The 17978-nt window shown below is 46.9% G+C and overlaps 1 protein-coding gene across 1 annotated transcript in view; it reads left to right on the forward strand.

Annotated features, from left to right (window-relative positions):
• OTOA (otoancorin) overlaps nucleotides 1-17978 on the forward strand; it is a 367382-nt gene that overhangs the window by 145149 nt on the left and 204255 nt on the right. Inside the window, exons 9-10 of the mRNA XM_063934462.1 lie at nucleotides 5495-5730; nucleotides 11387-11490. Of these exons, the coding sequence (XP_063790532.1) occupies nucleotides 5495-5730; nucleotides 11387-11490 (340 nt within the window). The remainder of the gene's footprint in view (nucleotides 1-5494; nucleotides 5731-11386; nucleotides 11491-17978) is intronic.

Genomic DNA, 17978 nt, shown 5'->3' on the forward strand with positions numbered 1-17978 from the left:
ACCTAAATCCTGATAATACATTCATCATGGGGACAAATCACACCTCCCCTAATTATGTCACAGGGGATATTCTATATTTTTTATATATATATTTATTTTAGATAAATCATTACTTTTCCTTACATATAAATATCAACATCTCATCAACATCCCCCCCCCCCCCCCCCCCCCCGGACAGCACACTTACCTCCCTCCCCCTTCCCTTTCCTTTCCCCCCTATATATTATTTAGTTCCACTGTATCATTCAATCCGTACGGCACCAGGGTCTTTAGTCTAAAAATCCAGAAAAATCCTAAATTTAAATGCAGCGCAGTACATTATGGATATACATAAGGGAGAGGAATCTCTATAGATTTAGATATAAGAACGAGATGTATATGTATGCTGCACTGTATATTAATGTAATTTAGACTTAATTTTAAGATATGTATATTTTATATGAAGTCTGGATACCCATGACAATACAGCCATTGGTATTCAGAAGGAGGCTTGAACAATAGAGGAAACAGAAATGAGGCCGATGGCAACATAGTTGCACGATGAAACTTGTATGTATATATTGAAAATGAGGCTTGGTGGTGAGCGGAGAGATGGCCGCTGTAGAAGACAAAAGGAAGTGATTCAAGTGGAGGTTTGGAACGCACGAAAGAGTGCGCATGCGCATAACGGCGCGGGAGATTTGAATGATGAATGGTGTATATAAGGAGATCGAGTAGAGCTGGGTCATTTGAGCTGAGGAAGCCGCTGAGGGAGCATCAAGGCGGAGAAACGCGTTTTCGAGTGACCGTGGTAACTGATTTCTACCTCCGGAACGCTGAAATACGGGGTCGGCAACAGCATCATACAGTGCAAATTGCAATACGGGCTTATACCAGCGGAGGGAGCCTGAGCACTGTGAGTAGAAACAGATGATGACTGATGGTTTGCGACTACCAAAAGAGCCGTAACAGCAAGGAGTCCAGTATTGGAGGTGAAATCAACAGCTGTATGGTAAACACCAGTGAATATAAAGAACTGTATGTGTGCACACATTATTAGGAATCCAAGTAAATTGGGACACTTTTGAAGATAATACACGTATCAACTTAATCAAATCTTGGATCACTATGAAATGAAAAGTTTCTACATTCTACTGGGACATACTGATTTAATGTAGATATTACCCAGCTAAATTGATTTTATTACAAGCCTCATTTGGATACAAATAAGCCTCTTAGGTCTTTTTGTTTTGTTTTTTTAAATATTAATTGTTATGCTGCAGCATGTATTGTATGTGATGAATTTCTTTGTGTCTATTTAAAGTATTATGTTTATATAAACATTCTTTTTAAAATAAAAAAGTATTGAATATAAACCGGTTGTGAAATAATATAGTAGGAATTGTGGTGGAAACAGCGCTCTTGGTATACTCCCAAGATTATATCTTGGAGGGTATGTTTTTTCAATTCTGTCTTGTATAAGGAATGCAATTATCCTTAACCAAAGAGCAGCAGTATCCACTTAGTATAGGGGTAGAAATCTCCTCCATAAGGTAAATTCAGCGCTCTTTCTTTGTATACACCGGAGTCCTTGTGCAATATCGGGGAATACGGTGTGTGCAAATATATGTATAATTGCCTAGTTTGCCTATGCCAATGGCCGGCTCTGCATGCGGGTGAATGTGCAAGTCCTGAGACGCCTACTATCATGCAATGCCGTAACTAGACATTTTAGTGCTGTGTGCAAGAAACAGCATTGGCGCCCCCCACCATATTTAGAATAGGGCCAGAGCGCGCTGTCAAAAATACAGGGGTGTGGCTTCATTGGGAAGGGGAGTGGCCACGAAATAATACCAATTCATATTACGCTGCACAGTTGTCTATGTTATTCAAATTATGCCACACAGTAGCACCAATTAGACACATTACACCAGGTAGAGACTCTTTGACGCATTACGGCAGGCAGAGTCCCCATTTACACATTACGGCAGCAGAGTCCCCCTTTTACACATTACGGCCAGTAGAGTCCCCTTTTTACACATTACAGCAGGTAGAGTCGCCTTTTTTACACATTACGCCAGGCAGAGTCCCCTTTTTACACATTACGGCAGGCAGAGTCCCCTTTTTACACATTACGGCAGGCAGGGTCTCCTTTTTACACATTACTGCAGTAGAGTCCCCTTTTTACACATTATGGCAGGGTACTCACCTAGGTCCTGAGCAGGTCGCAGGGCAGGCACAGGTCCTCTACAGGGGTGGAAATCCGAGATTCCGTGCTCAAGCAGCGTGCACTCTGCAGCATGGAGCAGTGAGCTCCGGGGAGAGCTGACGGAGCTTAAGGATTGGCGCTGGAAGATGCTACAAGTGTCTGGGTGCAGGGGAGCGGCGGGACCAGTAAACAGTCCAGGCCCCATATCAGCCGCATTCCCTTTCAGGCTGAACTGAAATCTGCGGGATGCTCAGGCTGCGTGATAAAGGCTGGGTTGTGGGATGGAGCACTGCTGCCCACGATGGCTCACCGAGCGGAAGAGGGGGTGATCAGGGACGGCTGCCCTGGAGGGATCGGGCATTGCTGCCCGCACCGCGGCTCACCGAGCGGGGGAGGATGGAAGGGATGATCAGGGCCGGCTGCTGGGGAGGGATCGGGCATTGCTGCCCACGCCGTGGCTCCCCAAGCGGGGGAGGAGGGAGAGGGTAATCAAGGCCGGCTGCTCGCGAGGGATCGGGCATTGCTGTCCGCGCCGCAGCTCATCGAGCGGGGGAGGAGGGAGGGGGTGATCAGGGACGGCTGCTCGGGAGGGATCGGGCATTGCTGCCCGCGCCACGGCTCACCGAGCGGGTGAGGAGGGAGGGGGTGATCAGGGCCGGCTGCTGGGGAGGGATCGAGCATTGCTGCCCGTGACATGGCTCACCAAGCGGGGGAGGAGGGAGGGGGTGATCAGTGACGGCTCTTCGGGAGGGATCGAGCATTGCTGTCTACTGCGCAGCTCACCGTGCGGGGGAGGAGGAGAGCAGGGCTGGCTGCTGGGGAGGGATCAGGCAGCTCACTGTAACCTCGACTACGGGGAGGAGGGATGGGATATTCAGGCGGTAGAGGAACGGCACAAACAGTAGCACAGACTGCGGGAGCCGTACAGCACTTACTAGCTGTACCCTGTGGACACACATTGCGGCACGTAGCTACGGTGTTGCCGGCGGTACTGCGCCCCCAGCGCAGATGCGCTGCGTGCCAGGCACTGCTGGCACACACCTAGTTACGGCCATGCTATCACGCACTGCTGGTGGTTTTAGACAATCCATCATCGGCGCACCATCGCATGCACCTGACCATCGGAACTTTCACCTGCCTATAACATGTCCATGAGACAGACTTTATTTGCATTCAACCCATCTCATCTCAGGTGCAGCAGCATCTTTGTGCAATCACTTAGGGTAGGGCCACACATAGCTGGCAAGCGGGTCCCATTTAGCAGGACCCGCTTGGCCACAATGTGTGGCCCTAGCCTTAGGGTAACACATGCGCTGTTGGGTTTTCTGAATATTTTGCACATGCACAGAAGCAAATAATAATTCAACTACGTGAACACCGGAATAGCAGGCACCTATGAATCTGTCCCCATGTGTTGGGAACCAATATTCAGAAGAATGTAGTTTACCATGATGAAGTTGCTTCCTTGTAAATTGATAGTCTACGAATGTATGTAATGTGCATGTTAAGAAAATGAGTTGAGTTGAGTTTATTGTCATTAAATATTCAACATATGAACAATCAATGAAATTTCGATGTAAGCAAGTACAAATACCACAAAAATATAAATACCATAAAAGAACAATACCATGGAATACCATAAAAGAGCCATAAGGACACAAGTGAACACGTGGACAGGTACAACAGTCCTATCTACATTTAAAACTATTAAGCATAGTAATTGCTTTAGGAAAGAAGCTATCTTCCAGCCAGCTGGTCTTAAGGGCCCTACACACTGGCAGATAATACTGCACAATATGAACATTCTCGTTCATTAATGAATGAGAACTCGTTCATATCATGCAGTGTGTAGGCACCAATGATGAACGATGCGCGGTCCCGCGCTCGTTCATCGTTGGTGCCCCGTTGCTTATGCATGCATGCAGGCCAATATGGACGAGATTGTCCATATTAGCATGCAGTGCTATGGAGCCGGATGACCGGGGGAGGTGAAGAAACTTCACTCCCCCCCCCGCCGCCGGGTCGCCCGTCTGCCATATCTGCCGTCGGGCAGCTCGGCGGCGGATCGGTGAGTGTGTAGGGCCCTTTACACAGTAGCGATCACATCACCCAGTATACTCCTAGTCTTCGTAAGGAGCCTCTTTTTATAAATAGACTGGATGCTGAGCAGTTGTAAGCCAATTATCCTACCAGCAGTTTTTACAATTATTTCAAGCGACTTACACTCTGCAATGGTACAGTTTCCAAACCAAAGTGAAATACCATAGATGAGAACACTCTCAATAATGCATGAGTAAAAAATAACTAAAATTTTCTCATTTATTCCTGCTGTTCGCATTTTCCTAAGTAAATATAAACGCTGTTGGGCTTTCATTATCACAATGTCAGTGTGAGAATTCCATGACAAATCTTTGGATATAGTCATGCCCAAAAATTAAAAAGATGTTACTATCTCCACTTCTTGTTTATCCAAGACTAGGGGACTATAAATATACCTATTTGTTATCCTAAAATCCATGATCATCTCCTTAGTCTTTTTAACATTAAGAATCAGATGATTTTCTTGACTCCACTCCTCTAACCTACACACCTCAGATATAAATTCAGAGTCGTCATTACCACAGATAAGACCTACGATGGCAATGTCATCTGCAAATTTAATTATATGCATTGAATCTGATTTCGAAACACAATCATAAGTGAACAGGGAATAGAGCAGGCCTGGCCAACCTGTGGCTCTCCAGCTGTTGTAAAACTACAAGTCCCATCATGCTTTGACACAGTTTTGCTATTAGGGAGTGCTAAAACTGTGGCAGGGCATGCTGGGATGTGTAGTTTCACAACATCTGGAGAGCCACAGGTTGGCCATGCCTGGAATAGAGTAACGCACAGGTTCTCAAACTCGGTCCTCAGGACCGCACACAGTGCATGTTTTGCAGGTCTCCTCACAGAATCGCAAGTGAAATAATTAGCTCCACCTGTGGATCTTTTAAAATGTGTCTGTGAGTAATGAATACACCTGTGCACCTGCTGGTTACCTGCAAAACATGCACTGTGTGGGGTCCTGAGGACCGAGTTTGAGAACCTATGTTCTATCCATTCACTAGAAAGCAGTCTGATAGCTAAGCATGAAGCTATTTGATCAGTCTCCCAATAAAATGGATGCCTTCGCTGTATGCAGGTACACACAACAGACATAAATAGCCTAGATTTGTATTTGGCAGAGCTTCCCTAGGGCCCCTGTAATGAAGACTCAGTTTGGGTTATCTCTAAAGCAATGTAATCTCTCTTTGTGATTATCACCAGGACATGGCAGGCGTTGTGGTAGACTTTGAGACCATGCGGGAAGGTATATTTCAGTCTCCCATAGGAAATCGTAGCATATTCAACACTACTCTCCAGAAATGCCTTCCAGCCTTGACCTCAGCGGATTGTGTGAAAATACTGGGTGAAGTTATACGTATGTATGAAGGGATGTACCTGCAAACAGATATGATAGCGGGATTGCCGACTGAGATAGCAGATGACCCCTTCAGGAACCTGTAAGTGTAACGGCCATGAGTAGCAGCATATAGTCATATACTATGCTGTGAGAGTGATTGACATAATTAATATATAGACTGTACTGTTCGTAAATGGAGTTTTAAATATAAACATGTCCACTCACATTAAGGTGTTCTGTCCGTAACATTCACTCTATGCTTTATATTTTTTTCAGCTATGCAGTAACATCGTTTAATGATCCTGCTGAAAGGTTTAATAAATTGTACTGGGGCACACTACTTTTTGGGGGTTGGATACGAAATGTCAACAGTCATAATGCCGCATTCAACATGTCAACATGAGAATGTTGGCATGGCCACCGTGTCGATGATGAACATGTTGACATTCATCATGTAGACAGTGATGAAATGCTGACATGTTAGAATGTGGACATTTTATCCTGGTGGCCCAGCAGCGACTTACCTTCTCATGGGGTCTGTAGCAGCTCCAGCCCGTTTTCCATGTCTCAGCAGTCATGTGACTGTCACTTTCCGGTATAATGGGTGCAGGGCGTGTGATGCACACATACTGTACCTCCCAACATTTTCATTGCTGAAATTGGATGCCTGCCGCATGTTGGACACTGTGGCTGGGGGTGGAACAGTGGGACAGTGCCTAAAAAATGGGACTGTCCCTCAAAAATCGGGACAGTTGGGAGGTATGCCCCTGGGTCCAGGGCAGGGCCAGACTAAGCCTTGGGTGGGCATGCAGTACTTAAAACAGGAAGGCCTGGGTGATGGAGGGTGGTATATGTTTGAATCTGTATACCTCCCATTATGACCCATTCCAGAAGGAACAAACCTTTCTCTACCTGGTCTTCCCTCTTAATATATGATTGGCGTCACCTGTGTTGAACTATTTAGTTTATAAGAAAGGTATTTCCACACAGGTGATTGTAATCATAAATTTAGATGGAAGTCCAGGTAGAGAGCATTTTGGCCCTCTGGAATGGGTCTTGTTGTAAGGTATGAATTGTGTATATTAAATGTAAACCAATGATGTATATTAGATTTAAACTAATAGTTTAATAATGCCAGGGTACTGTTTATAGCACCACCTAATTGAAATACAACTATTTAAAAAGAAAAAAAAATTCTTGTAGTGGAACAAAGACAACTTAAACAACCTTAAAATACACATAGAAAAATAACATCTATAATTTATCTTGTCAAATGCAAGAATAGCATCAGCCTCTCTGCTACTTACACACTGTGACAGGACTCAGGTGCACTCTCTGAGGTGTCTCTCACTAGACCCGAATGCTCACATTAGATGACAGGTTACACAGGACTCAGACACTCAGGTGGGGAGGAGAAGAAGCTGGGATCCTTGGGTCCTTTACAGCTCTCTCCCCCTCCTATCTCTCCTCTGGTCAGGAAGCTCCGTCAGTAGCTGATGAAACCAAATACGCTTGTGCCTCTGCTCGTATTCTGGTTGCCTGGCAATGCTGCTGCACAAGAGGGAGTTCTAGTGACGTTAGTGTGCTCGAGCCGGGAGGGGCCGTGACAGTGGGAGGCCCGGAGTACAGTATCCCAAACACCCCCACCTTAATCTGGCTATGGTACAGGAGGGCCAACACTGCACACTCTGAACACATAAAATGATACTTACATCTCTAGAGTCCAGGAGGGGGCAGTGCTGCAGAAAAAAAAAATCACCTGCATGGCCTCTATTTACTCAGTGATTTGCACATGCGCAGTAAATATGTTCCCGGGAACAAAGTGTGGGGACCATGGGGGTCATTCCGAGTTGATCGCACGCTGCCGATTTTCACAGCGCAGCGATAAGGTTACTGCGCATGCGTATGCACCGCAATGCGCACGCGCATCGTACGGGTACAAACAGCATCGTTCCTGTGCAATGCTACTAGCGACGAATCCATTCGCACAACCGATCACAAGGAGATTGACAGGAAGAGGGCGTTTATGGGTGTCAACTGACCGTTTTCTGGGAGTGGTAGGGAAAACGCAGGCGTGTCCAGGCATTTGCAGGGCAGGTGTCTGACGTCAATTCCGGGACCGGAGAGGCTGAAGTGATCGCAAGGGCTGAGTAAGTTCAGACCTACTCAGAAACTGCAAAAAACATTTTCGTCCCGCTCGGGTGCACATGCGATCGCACACTTGCAAAGCGAAAATACACTCCCCGTTGTCGGTGACTATCTGATCGCTGCTCTGCAAGAAATAGCTAGCGAGCGATCAACTCGGAATGAGGCCCCATGTTCCCTGTGACCTGCGTATGCACAGTAGACTCCGGTACACAGCCAGAGTATACAGCCCTGCAGCCACGCCACAGAAGAGAGGGCCACAGACTCCCTCCTCTCTTAACTATTCAACCAACAATTTTTCCCCCCAAAAAATGCTCTGAAATTGTCGTTTTTTTAAATGAGGGAATTAGGTGAAGAACATGAATTTAACCCTATGCAAAATGATTTTAGTTAAAAAAATGTTTGTTTTTTAATTATTTTCCCCCCGCAAACAACGAAACATTGATTGGGAACATAGCGACCATCAGAACATCGGGAACATCGCGACCATTGCGGCTTTCATCTTGAAAGCCGGGACAGCCTCCACGTACACAGGGGGGCTTGGGGGGTTAATTTACACTCCCCGGCGGCTGCTATTGTCTGCATCCGCTGGGGGGGGGAGATCCTGCCGTGCTGACCGATCAGCAGTGATCAGCAGCACGCAATCAGTAGGGGAGAGTGCAGGGAGGCAGAGGGACCTTTAGGTCCCTCTGACAGCAGCAGCGGAGGGAAGTTTCCCTTTCCTACCGCTGCTAACACTGTTTATCTGACTGGTCGCATCCTGTGCGACCAGGTCAGATAAAGCACTTGCATCTGATGCGACCATGCCAGGCAAGTGTTAATCCACCCCTGGTAACCCTAACCCCTACCAGCAGCATAACACTCCCACCCACAGTATTACCCTAATGTCGACATTCTGACTATGTCAACATTTCACCAGTCAACATTCTCAGAATGTAGACATGTTGCCTATTGACATTTTAACATAATGAATGTCGACATGGACACTCTGGGGTATATTTACTAAAGCTTCTAAAATTGAGTGGTGATGTTGCCCATAGCAACCAGATTCTGTCTATCATTTTCTAGAATGCAGTAGAGAGAAATGATAGACAGAATCTGATTGGTTGCTATGGGCAACATCACTACATTTTCATTTTTATAAGCTTTAGTAAATTACCCCTATGTTTTAAGGACAGAATTAATTTAATAAATGACCTTCTTAGTGATATTACTTTTTCCTAATGTAATGATTGGCTGCACTTCATGATTCAGCTCGCTAATGTCTCAGGTGTAACTTCTATTATTTATTCGACATGCATTGTGATGGTATGTATTAGTATTTTGTCACTATACATTGGTGAGGATACTTTGCATATTTTTTTCATACAGCTGCCAATAATCATGTACATTTTATAGCAAATGCAATGGAATTAATAATAAAAATCAGAAGAAGAATAATAATAATAAGAATATTATTATTATTATTATTATTATTATTATTATTATTAATATAAAATTAATTTTTTAGACTTTTTAAATATTTGTACTAGTTACATATGACATGTCCTCCTACAGCTAGTGATGTTGCTCATTATGACGTGAGATGCTTGGCATGACTTAGACCACAGGTAGTAATTGCCGTACTTTAATACGTTTTCCTTATTCACATTGTAGCTGCATACATTTTTAATGAACGTGATAAATATTTTTTGCAGAAATTCACACAGTAAAAATGAATATTTTCATCCAAATTTATAAACATTCTCTTGCCATGAGATGAGCTCCAACGAGATGAGCTTGCCATGATATGAGCTCCAATGAGATGAGCTTGCCATGAGATGAGTTCCAATGAGATGAGCTTGCCATGAGATGAGCTCCAATGAGATGAGCTTGCCATGAGATGAGCTCCAATGAGATGAGCTTGCCATGAGATGAGCTCCAACGAGATGAGCTTGCCATGAGATGAGCTCCAATGAGATGAGCTTGCCATGAGATGAGCTCCAATGAGATGAGCTTGCCTTGAGATGAGCTCCAACTAGATGAGCTTGCCATGAGATGAGCTCCAACTAGATGAGCTTGCCATGAGATGAGCTCCAACGAGATGAGCTTGCCATGATATGAGCTCCAATGAGATGAGTTCCAACGAGATGAGCTTGCCATGATATGAGCTGCAATGAGATGAGCTTGCCATGAGATGAGCTCCAATGAGATGAGCTTGCCATGAGATGAGTTTCAATGAGATGAGCTTGCCATGAGAAGAGCTGGAAGCAGTGTGATAGAATAACTCTATCACACTGCTTCCTGGTTTGGGCACCCTGCAGCCAATGCACATGAGCGACCGTTGGCGTGCACATGTGCCACCAGTGGCTGGCGGTCTCTATAAAGATGTACAAATTAGTAGCCCATAGGCTACCCATAGGCGACTATAGGCTAATGCTATCTGGAGATGGCTTCACATTCTGGAGCTTGGTAAATCTGACATCTTTGCTGAAACTATGGGGGCTGCAGCTGCTGTTGGAAATGGCGACACTGCAGCAGATATCTCTGATCGGGATGTAGTTATGTGACCGGCTTGTCAGGATCCTGCCCCCTCACAATCCCGACAGTCGTCATGCTGACTAACAGGGACTATTCCCGATACCCATAGAGTGGGAATAGAACCTGTGGCGAGTGCAGGGGCTTCCTTGCACTCGCCCACCCCCTCCCCCGGGCATCTAAAAGCCGGGATTCCAGCATCGGTGTTGTGACTGATCCCAATCCCTCTGATCCCTCCACAGAACATTTGGGGTATCCTTATTTACGAATATCATGTTTTCGGGGATTATCCCACAAATATTGCTTGATAAATTAGCCCCCTAGGTTTACTATTTTCTCAAACAAAGTGGTATAAAGTCACAGGTGAAGGATAACAATGCGAGGCGCGGTGTGGCTCACTAGTATTGAACCTCTGTCTTTTGGATTTTAATCCGGATTAGTGAATGAGTTGCACACAGAGATGCCAGCATCACTTTCCAGGGTACACCTGCGTTGTACTTTTGTCGCATTAGTAATGTGAATAAGATGCACATTTTGTGAAAACGTAGCTGGCAGGATAACTGGTGCAACTAAGGGGTCTATTTACTAAGCCTTGGATGGAGATAAAGTGCACGGAGATAAGGTACCAGCCAATCAGGTCCTAACTTCCATGTCACGGGCTGGGTTTGTAAAATGACAGTTAGGAGTTGATTGGCTGGTACTTTGGGGGAGATGTACTAAGCAGTGAGAAAAGTGGTGAAGTGAGCCAGTGGAGAAGTTGCCCATGGCAACCAATCAGCATTGATTTAACATTTATAACTTGCATACTGTAAAAGTATACAGAGCAGCTGATTGGTTGTCATGGGCAACTTCTCCACTGGCTCACTTCTCCACTTTTATCACTGCTTAGTACATGTCCCCCTTTATCTCCATCCACTTTATCTCCAAACAAGGCTTAGTAAATAGACCCCTTAATCACATGCCCATGGCTCGCTAAACCGGGGCTCTTTGGTGCTTTGAGGATAGGAGGATGTGGACAAACTTATAGTTCCCTTTCAATAGCCCAGATATCTTGCTCTCAACAGGAATTCATGCTTCTGTAATTCTACTTGTAGGTCATCTGTATTCAGGGATCTGTATGATAAATTAACAGCCAATACCCGGAGAGCTCTGTATGAATGGATTACTCAAACTCTGCAAAACTCCTACGCAGCTAATGGTGAGTGCTAATTACTTATCAGCAACGAACGATGTATTTGTACTAAAGAAAAGAGCATGTGTATTGTACAGCTATTAGCCTGTGAAGCCAACAATACGGTGGAAATAGGATAGTCTGTGAAAAGGAAACCAAAATCAGTGGAGCAAGTTCTGTTTTACTAACCTCTGTGTCTGGATACACCAGATAGAAAGAGGGAGAGCACTTCAGGGCAATCCAGTGTCACTTACACTGTGCAATAAACAGCAGGGTCCAATGACACTGGGGGGAATTCTACACCGGCATTCCTTTACTTCCATACAATAATAGATAAGGAGGCGGTGTCAACAACATTTATACATGTTGCTTTTGATATTTTATTAGGTAAAAGATTAAAAAAGTTTTGATACTATTATTTTTTTATTTTTTTTACATTAAATAAGGAGTTCCCCACCTTTGGTTCAGTATATTTTTTCGACGGTTAGAATGCCGACATTCATCATGTCACATGAAAATGTCATCATATCGACATTGGCCAGGTAGACATTGAGCAGGTCAAATGTTGACATGCTAACAATGTCGACAGGGTTGATTCAGACCTGATCGCTAGGCTGCTAAAATTGTTGTCCTGCGATCAGATAGTCGCCGCCCAAGTGGAGTGCATATTTGCCGTGCAAGAATGTGATTGCATGTGTACGCCGAGCAGCTAAAAATCCCTCTGTCAGCGGACAGCTGCAAATCACTCACCAGTGAATGGATTTTACCAGTGTGTGCAGTCTGTGCGCAGCCCAGGACTTACGCCCACAGTGCGATCAGAACAGGCTGATTCGGGCCGGAGCTGACGTCACACTCCCATAGAGAGTGAAAACCCACACCCAGGGCTGTTTCTAGATAATTTGGCTCCCAGTGCGAGAATTAAAAATGCGCCCCCCCCCCCCTCCCCTGCACTGACATAAAAAAAATGCGCCCCCCCCCCCCCCTCCCATAGATATAAAGAATTCAAATTTGCGCCCGCTCCCGGCAAGGGGGCGTGACCTTGCTCAAATGGGCGTGGCCCCGCTAAAATGGGCGTGGTCTTACCTGAAAAGTAAGACCCCAGTTTTTGACCCTGCACCAACAGATCATGGTCACCACAGGGGAAAAAAAATGTCCACAATATTATGCCCCACACAGTAATTCCCCTGCACCATATTATGCCACACACCGCAATGCCCTTGATACATTATGCCCTACAGTAAAGCTTCTAATTACTTTTAAATTACCTGCTCATTGCCAAGGGTTTCACGTGCTGGGTGTCATGCTGGTTGCCAGGGGTTTCATGCTCTGGGATCCATGCTGGTTGCGAGGGCTGTGTGAGGGCTCTCAGCACACCATCACCTTCCTGTCTGTCGTCTCTCAGCACGCAATCACCTCCCCATGTCGTCTTTCAGCACACCATCAGCACGCATTGTCTCCCCCTTCATTCTATGGGGGGATATCCAATTACCCACTGTCAATGACCGCTGGGGTAATTGTATCGCCGGGGGCTATCCAATTAGCTCCGATGCCGGCATTTATCAGGGATTTTGCTTCCGGTGCCTGAAGCATAATCCGCGATAAGTGTCCTGCCGGAGCTGCGCTCACGCATTGGATTGGGGACTTATCCCTGTTCCCATGTATTATCGCACGATCGCGGGTCCAATTTTGGCCAATAAAAACGGGCTGTAATTGGATACCGCGATAATGACCATTGGTCATTAATTGTGATGACCGGCCGTTTTTATCGTGCAAAACCGCATCAGGGATAATTGGATACCCACCTATGTCTCCCTGTGTCCCTTCCCCCCTTCATTATTTGCTTCACTGTGTCCTCTCCCTTATTCTATGCCTCTGTGTGTATCCCCACTCCCCCTTCATTCTTTGCCTCTCTGTCGTCGTCCCCTTATTCTATGCCTCTTTGTGTAACCCCCTCCCCCTTCATTCTGTGCCTGTGTGTGCCCCCCCCTTATTCTCTGCCTCTCTGTGTGTAACCCCCTCCCCCTTCATTCTGTGCCTGTGTGCCCCCCTTATTCTACGCCTCTGTGTGTACCCCCCTCCCCCTTCATTCTGTGCCTGTGTGTGCCCCCCATATTGTATGCCTCTGTGTGTACCCCCCTCCCCATTCATTCTGTGCCCCCCTTATTGTATGCCTCTTTGTGTACCCCCTTCATTCTTTGCCTGTGTGCACCCTTATTCTCTGCCTCTCCATGTGTCTGGTACCCCCCCCCCCCCCCCCCCCCCCCCCCCCCCCTCACCACTCAAATTCAGCAAGGACAGAGGAGATACTAAAAGTATTGACAGTATGACACTCTGGTCTGGAGCAGGGGGGGTGAGGACTGGCGGCAGACGCTCCCGGCAGCAGCTAGCAAGGAGGGAGTCTAGGAGCTGCTGTAGTAACGCCGCCAAGCACCACGGCGGGTCTTGCTCGGAGGCGGATTTGTGTCAGGGGGCGGCTGTGGGATAATGGTGGTGGGTGGGTGGGATCGATGCACCGGGCACCCTGCTTGCCCCGCGGTTTTTACGTCACTGCTCTCCTGCCTAGTACTCCGTTCGGGGGCGGAGTTTCATGCAATGACGCCGTTGCGTTGTGATGTCACAACGCAACCACGTCATTCCGCAAAACTCCGCCCCCCGAACGGTGTACTCGGGAAGAGGAGTGATGAGGGGGAGCTGTGAAGGGATAAAGTGCCGCGGCGGGTGCCCAGTGCAGTTGCACGGCTCGTCCGCCGCAAGAAACGGCACTGCCCACACCGTGCAAGTGTGTGAATACATGCTTACGCCGTGTAATACCCTCACTAAACAGGGGACACCTGCAAATCCGTTTGCAACTCACTCACCATCAAATAATTTTTCCAGTTTGTGTGTAGCCCAGGACTTACTCCTACAGTGCGAAAGAAACAGGCTGATCAGGGCCGGAGCTGACGTCACACACCCTCCCTGAAAACGCTTTGTAGCGCCTAGCGGTCTAAATTTTCACACCACTTTGTCGTTGTTTGGCCTCGCACATGTGCATTGCGGTGCATACAAATGCGCAGTTATTCCATAATCGGCCGCTGTGCGATTTTGCACAACATCGATAAGGTCTGAATTTGGCCCTGGGTGTCACTCTCCTAGGGGTTGACAGACACCAAAATGCCATCTCCTCTGTAGTGACCAGGAGCTGGGTGCTCACTGAGAATGAGCTGGCAGTGCAAGGAGAGTCTCTGGAGGCAGCCCAGCAACTCTGGGAATGCTTGGCACGCCACCGAAATGTATTGGGTGGACCGTTACAGAGCCAAACCCCTTTTTGGTCACGTGTGTGTGTGCCTTCGGTTGTACACAGGGGATGCTACTATGGCGAACTGGGTAGCACCGACCCCAGTGACGCCACTGACAATAGTGTAATACTATGAAATGGAAATAAAATAGATAAATAAGAAGGTAAATATTGAGAATTTCTCTTCCTAGAGGATACTGGGGTTCCATTTAGTACCACGGGGTATAAACGGGTCCACTAGGAGCCATGGGCACTTTAAGAATTTGATTGTGTGGGCTGGCTCTTCCCTCTATGCCCCTCCTACCAGACTCAGTTTAGAAAATGTGCCCGGAGGAGCCGGCCACGCTGAGGGAAGCTCCTGAAGAGTTTTCTGCATTTATTTTATGTTTGTTATTTGTAGGCAGGGCTAGTTGGCACCAGCCTGCCTGCATCGTGGGACTTAGAGGGGGAAGAGGGTGGGACGGCCCAACCTCTTGAAGGGTTAATGGTCCCGTTCCCCGCTGATAGGACACTGAACTCCTGGGGAAACTATTCGCAAGCCCCACCGCCACCCCTAACAGAGCCAGAAGAAACTCTGTGTCTCCCTGAAGGGCTCTTTGTGGGTTAATTGTGCTTAAACTTTTCCTGTGTGTGTGTGTGTGTTGTCACATTTACATTATGTCAGGCAAAGAGTGTGTTTCTTGTACAGCGGAGTGTTCCTCTTCACCAGGGGGTTCACTACTGGGTACTCAGCGCAGTGCACCTTTCAGAATAGCAGGGCTGAACCGGAGTGGGTTAATTCCATTAGGGGAATGATCTCAAATATTTCTACAAAGCTATCCCGCAATGAGAAAGAGACACAATACTTAAGACAGACTGTGGAGGAGTTTATGAATAGAGACTCAGGCCCTCATTCCGAGTTGTTCGCTCGGTATTTTTCATCGCATCGCAGTGAAAATCCGCTTAGTACGCATGCGCAATGTTCGCACTGCGACTGCGCCAAGTAACTTTACTATGAAGAAAGTAATTTTACTCACGGCTTTTTCTTCGCTCCAGCGATCGTAATGTGATTGACAGGAAATGGGTGTTACTGGGCGGAAACACGGCGTTTCAGGGGCGTGTGGCTGAAAACGCTACCGTTTCCGGAAAAAACGCAGGAGTGGCCGGGGAAACGGTGGGAGTGCCTGGGCGAACGCTGGGTGTGTTTGTGACGTCAACCAGGAACGACAAGCACTGAACTGATCGCACAGGCAGAGTAAGTCTGAAGCTACTCTGAAACTGCTAAGTAGTTAGTAATCGCAATATTGCGCATACATCGGTCGCAATTTTAAGAAGCTAAGATTCACTCCCAGTAGGCGGCGGCTTAGCGTGTGTAACTCTGCTAAATTCGCCTTGCGACCGATCAACTCGGAATGAGGGCCTCAGTACCCAAACTAGCGTCTCCATCCCCTCCCATTTGTCCGCAAAAATGACCTCTGGCCCACATCCTGCAGTCTGACTCTGACGGGTCAGGCATGGAGGAGGGTGAGGTGAATTTGGAGGGGGGGGGGATGCTACTCTGTCACAGGGAATAGAGGCTCTTATAGAGGCTATCAGAGATGTTCTGACAATTCCTGATAAGGTGTCAGAGGAGTGTGAGGAATCTTATTTTAATGTAAAGAAGTAGTCCTCAGTCACTTTTCCTGCCAAAGGAATTGAATACCCTGTTTGAAGAACAATGGGTTAATCCTGATAAGACATTTCAAATCCCTAAAAGGTTGCTCTCATCTTTTCCTTTTACTATAGAGGATAGGAAAAAATTGGAAAATCCACCAATAGTGGACACATCAGTCTCTAGGCTGTCACATAAAATTGTATTGCCTGTCCCTGGTGCAGCCTCCCCAAAAGATACGGCTGATCCTAAAATTGAGACTACACTCAAATCATTGTACACAGCTGCTGGGGTGGCCCAAATACCCACTATTGCATGTGCGTGGATCACTAAAGCTATTGCTAAATGGTCAGGTAACCTAATTGAGGGGTTAAATTCCTTGTCTAGGGGGGATGTTGTTTTACTCCTGCAGCATATTCAGGACTCTGCGAAATTTAAGGTGGAAGTCATAAAAGAGATTGGTTTGCTTAATGCACGCACCACCGCTATGGCAGTGTCAGCACGCAGGGGCCAGTGGATTGCTGATGCGGACTCCAGGAAAGGCGTGGAAGGCCTGCCATTCACATGAGAGGCCTTGTTTGGAGACAAACTAGACAAATGGATCTCCAAAGCTATTGCGGGTAAGTGTACGTATCTTCCTTTCACAGCTCCCCCAGCCAGGAAAGCTTATTCAGCTTCACATTTACAGTCCTTTTGGACAGCCAAGTTTAAGGGAAAATCCAGGGGTGCTTCTACGTCTTCCAGAGCTGCAAGAGGTAAACCATACAAACCAGCAACTGCAGGTGCTCCGTAACAGAGCTCAGGCTCTGCTTCCTCAAAGCCTTCAGCATGATGGTGGACCGCGTTGCCTGGAAGGCTGTCAGATGGGAGCCCGACTAAAATTCTTCAGCCACATCTGGTCAAGTTTGAGTCAGGATCTTTGGGTCATAGATCTTATTTACCAGGGCTACAGACTGGAGTTCCAAGACCTCCCACATCACAGATTCTTCAAATCAGGCTTACCAGCTTCACAAGAGGCAAGTATAACTTTACAGCAGGTCATCCAGAAACTGGTACAGACTCAAGTCACTGTTCCAATTCCACCTCATCTGCACAACAAGGGGTACTATTCCAGCTTGTTTGTAGTACCAAAACCGGACGGTTCGGCCCGTCCAATTCTGAACCTCAAGTCCTTGAATCCGTTCTTAAGAGTGTTCAAGTTCAAGATGGAGTCTCTGAGAACGGTGATCTCCGGTCTGGAGGAAGGGGAATTCCTTGTGTCTCTGGATAGTAAGGATGCGTACTTTCACATTCCGATCTGACCGCCTCATCAGGCTTATCTACGGTTTGCACTGCAGGACTGTCACTACCAGTTCCAGGCCCTGCCATTTGGTCTCTCCACGGCACCAAGGGTATTCACCAACGTCATGGCAGAGATGATGTTTCTTCTTCGCCAGCAGGGAGTGAACATAATTCCGTACCTGGACGATCTTCTGATAAAGGCTCCGTCCAGCGAGAGGTTGCTGGACAGCATTGGCCTCTCAACAAAACTTCTCCAGAATCACAGGTGGATTCTGAACCTTCCGATATCTCACCTAGAGCCAACACGGAGGCTCCCATTCCTAGGAA

Source organism: Pseudophryne corroboree, chromosome 7 (assembly GCF_028390025.1).
Source record: "Pseudophryne corroboree isolate aPseCor3 chromosome 7, aPseCor3.hap2, whole genome shotgun sequence".
NCBI classification, from domain to species: Eukaryota; Metazoa; Chordata; class Amphibia; order Anura; family Myobatrachidae; genus Pseudophryne; species Pseudophryne corroboree.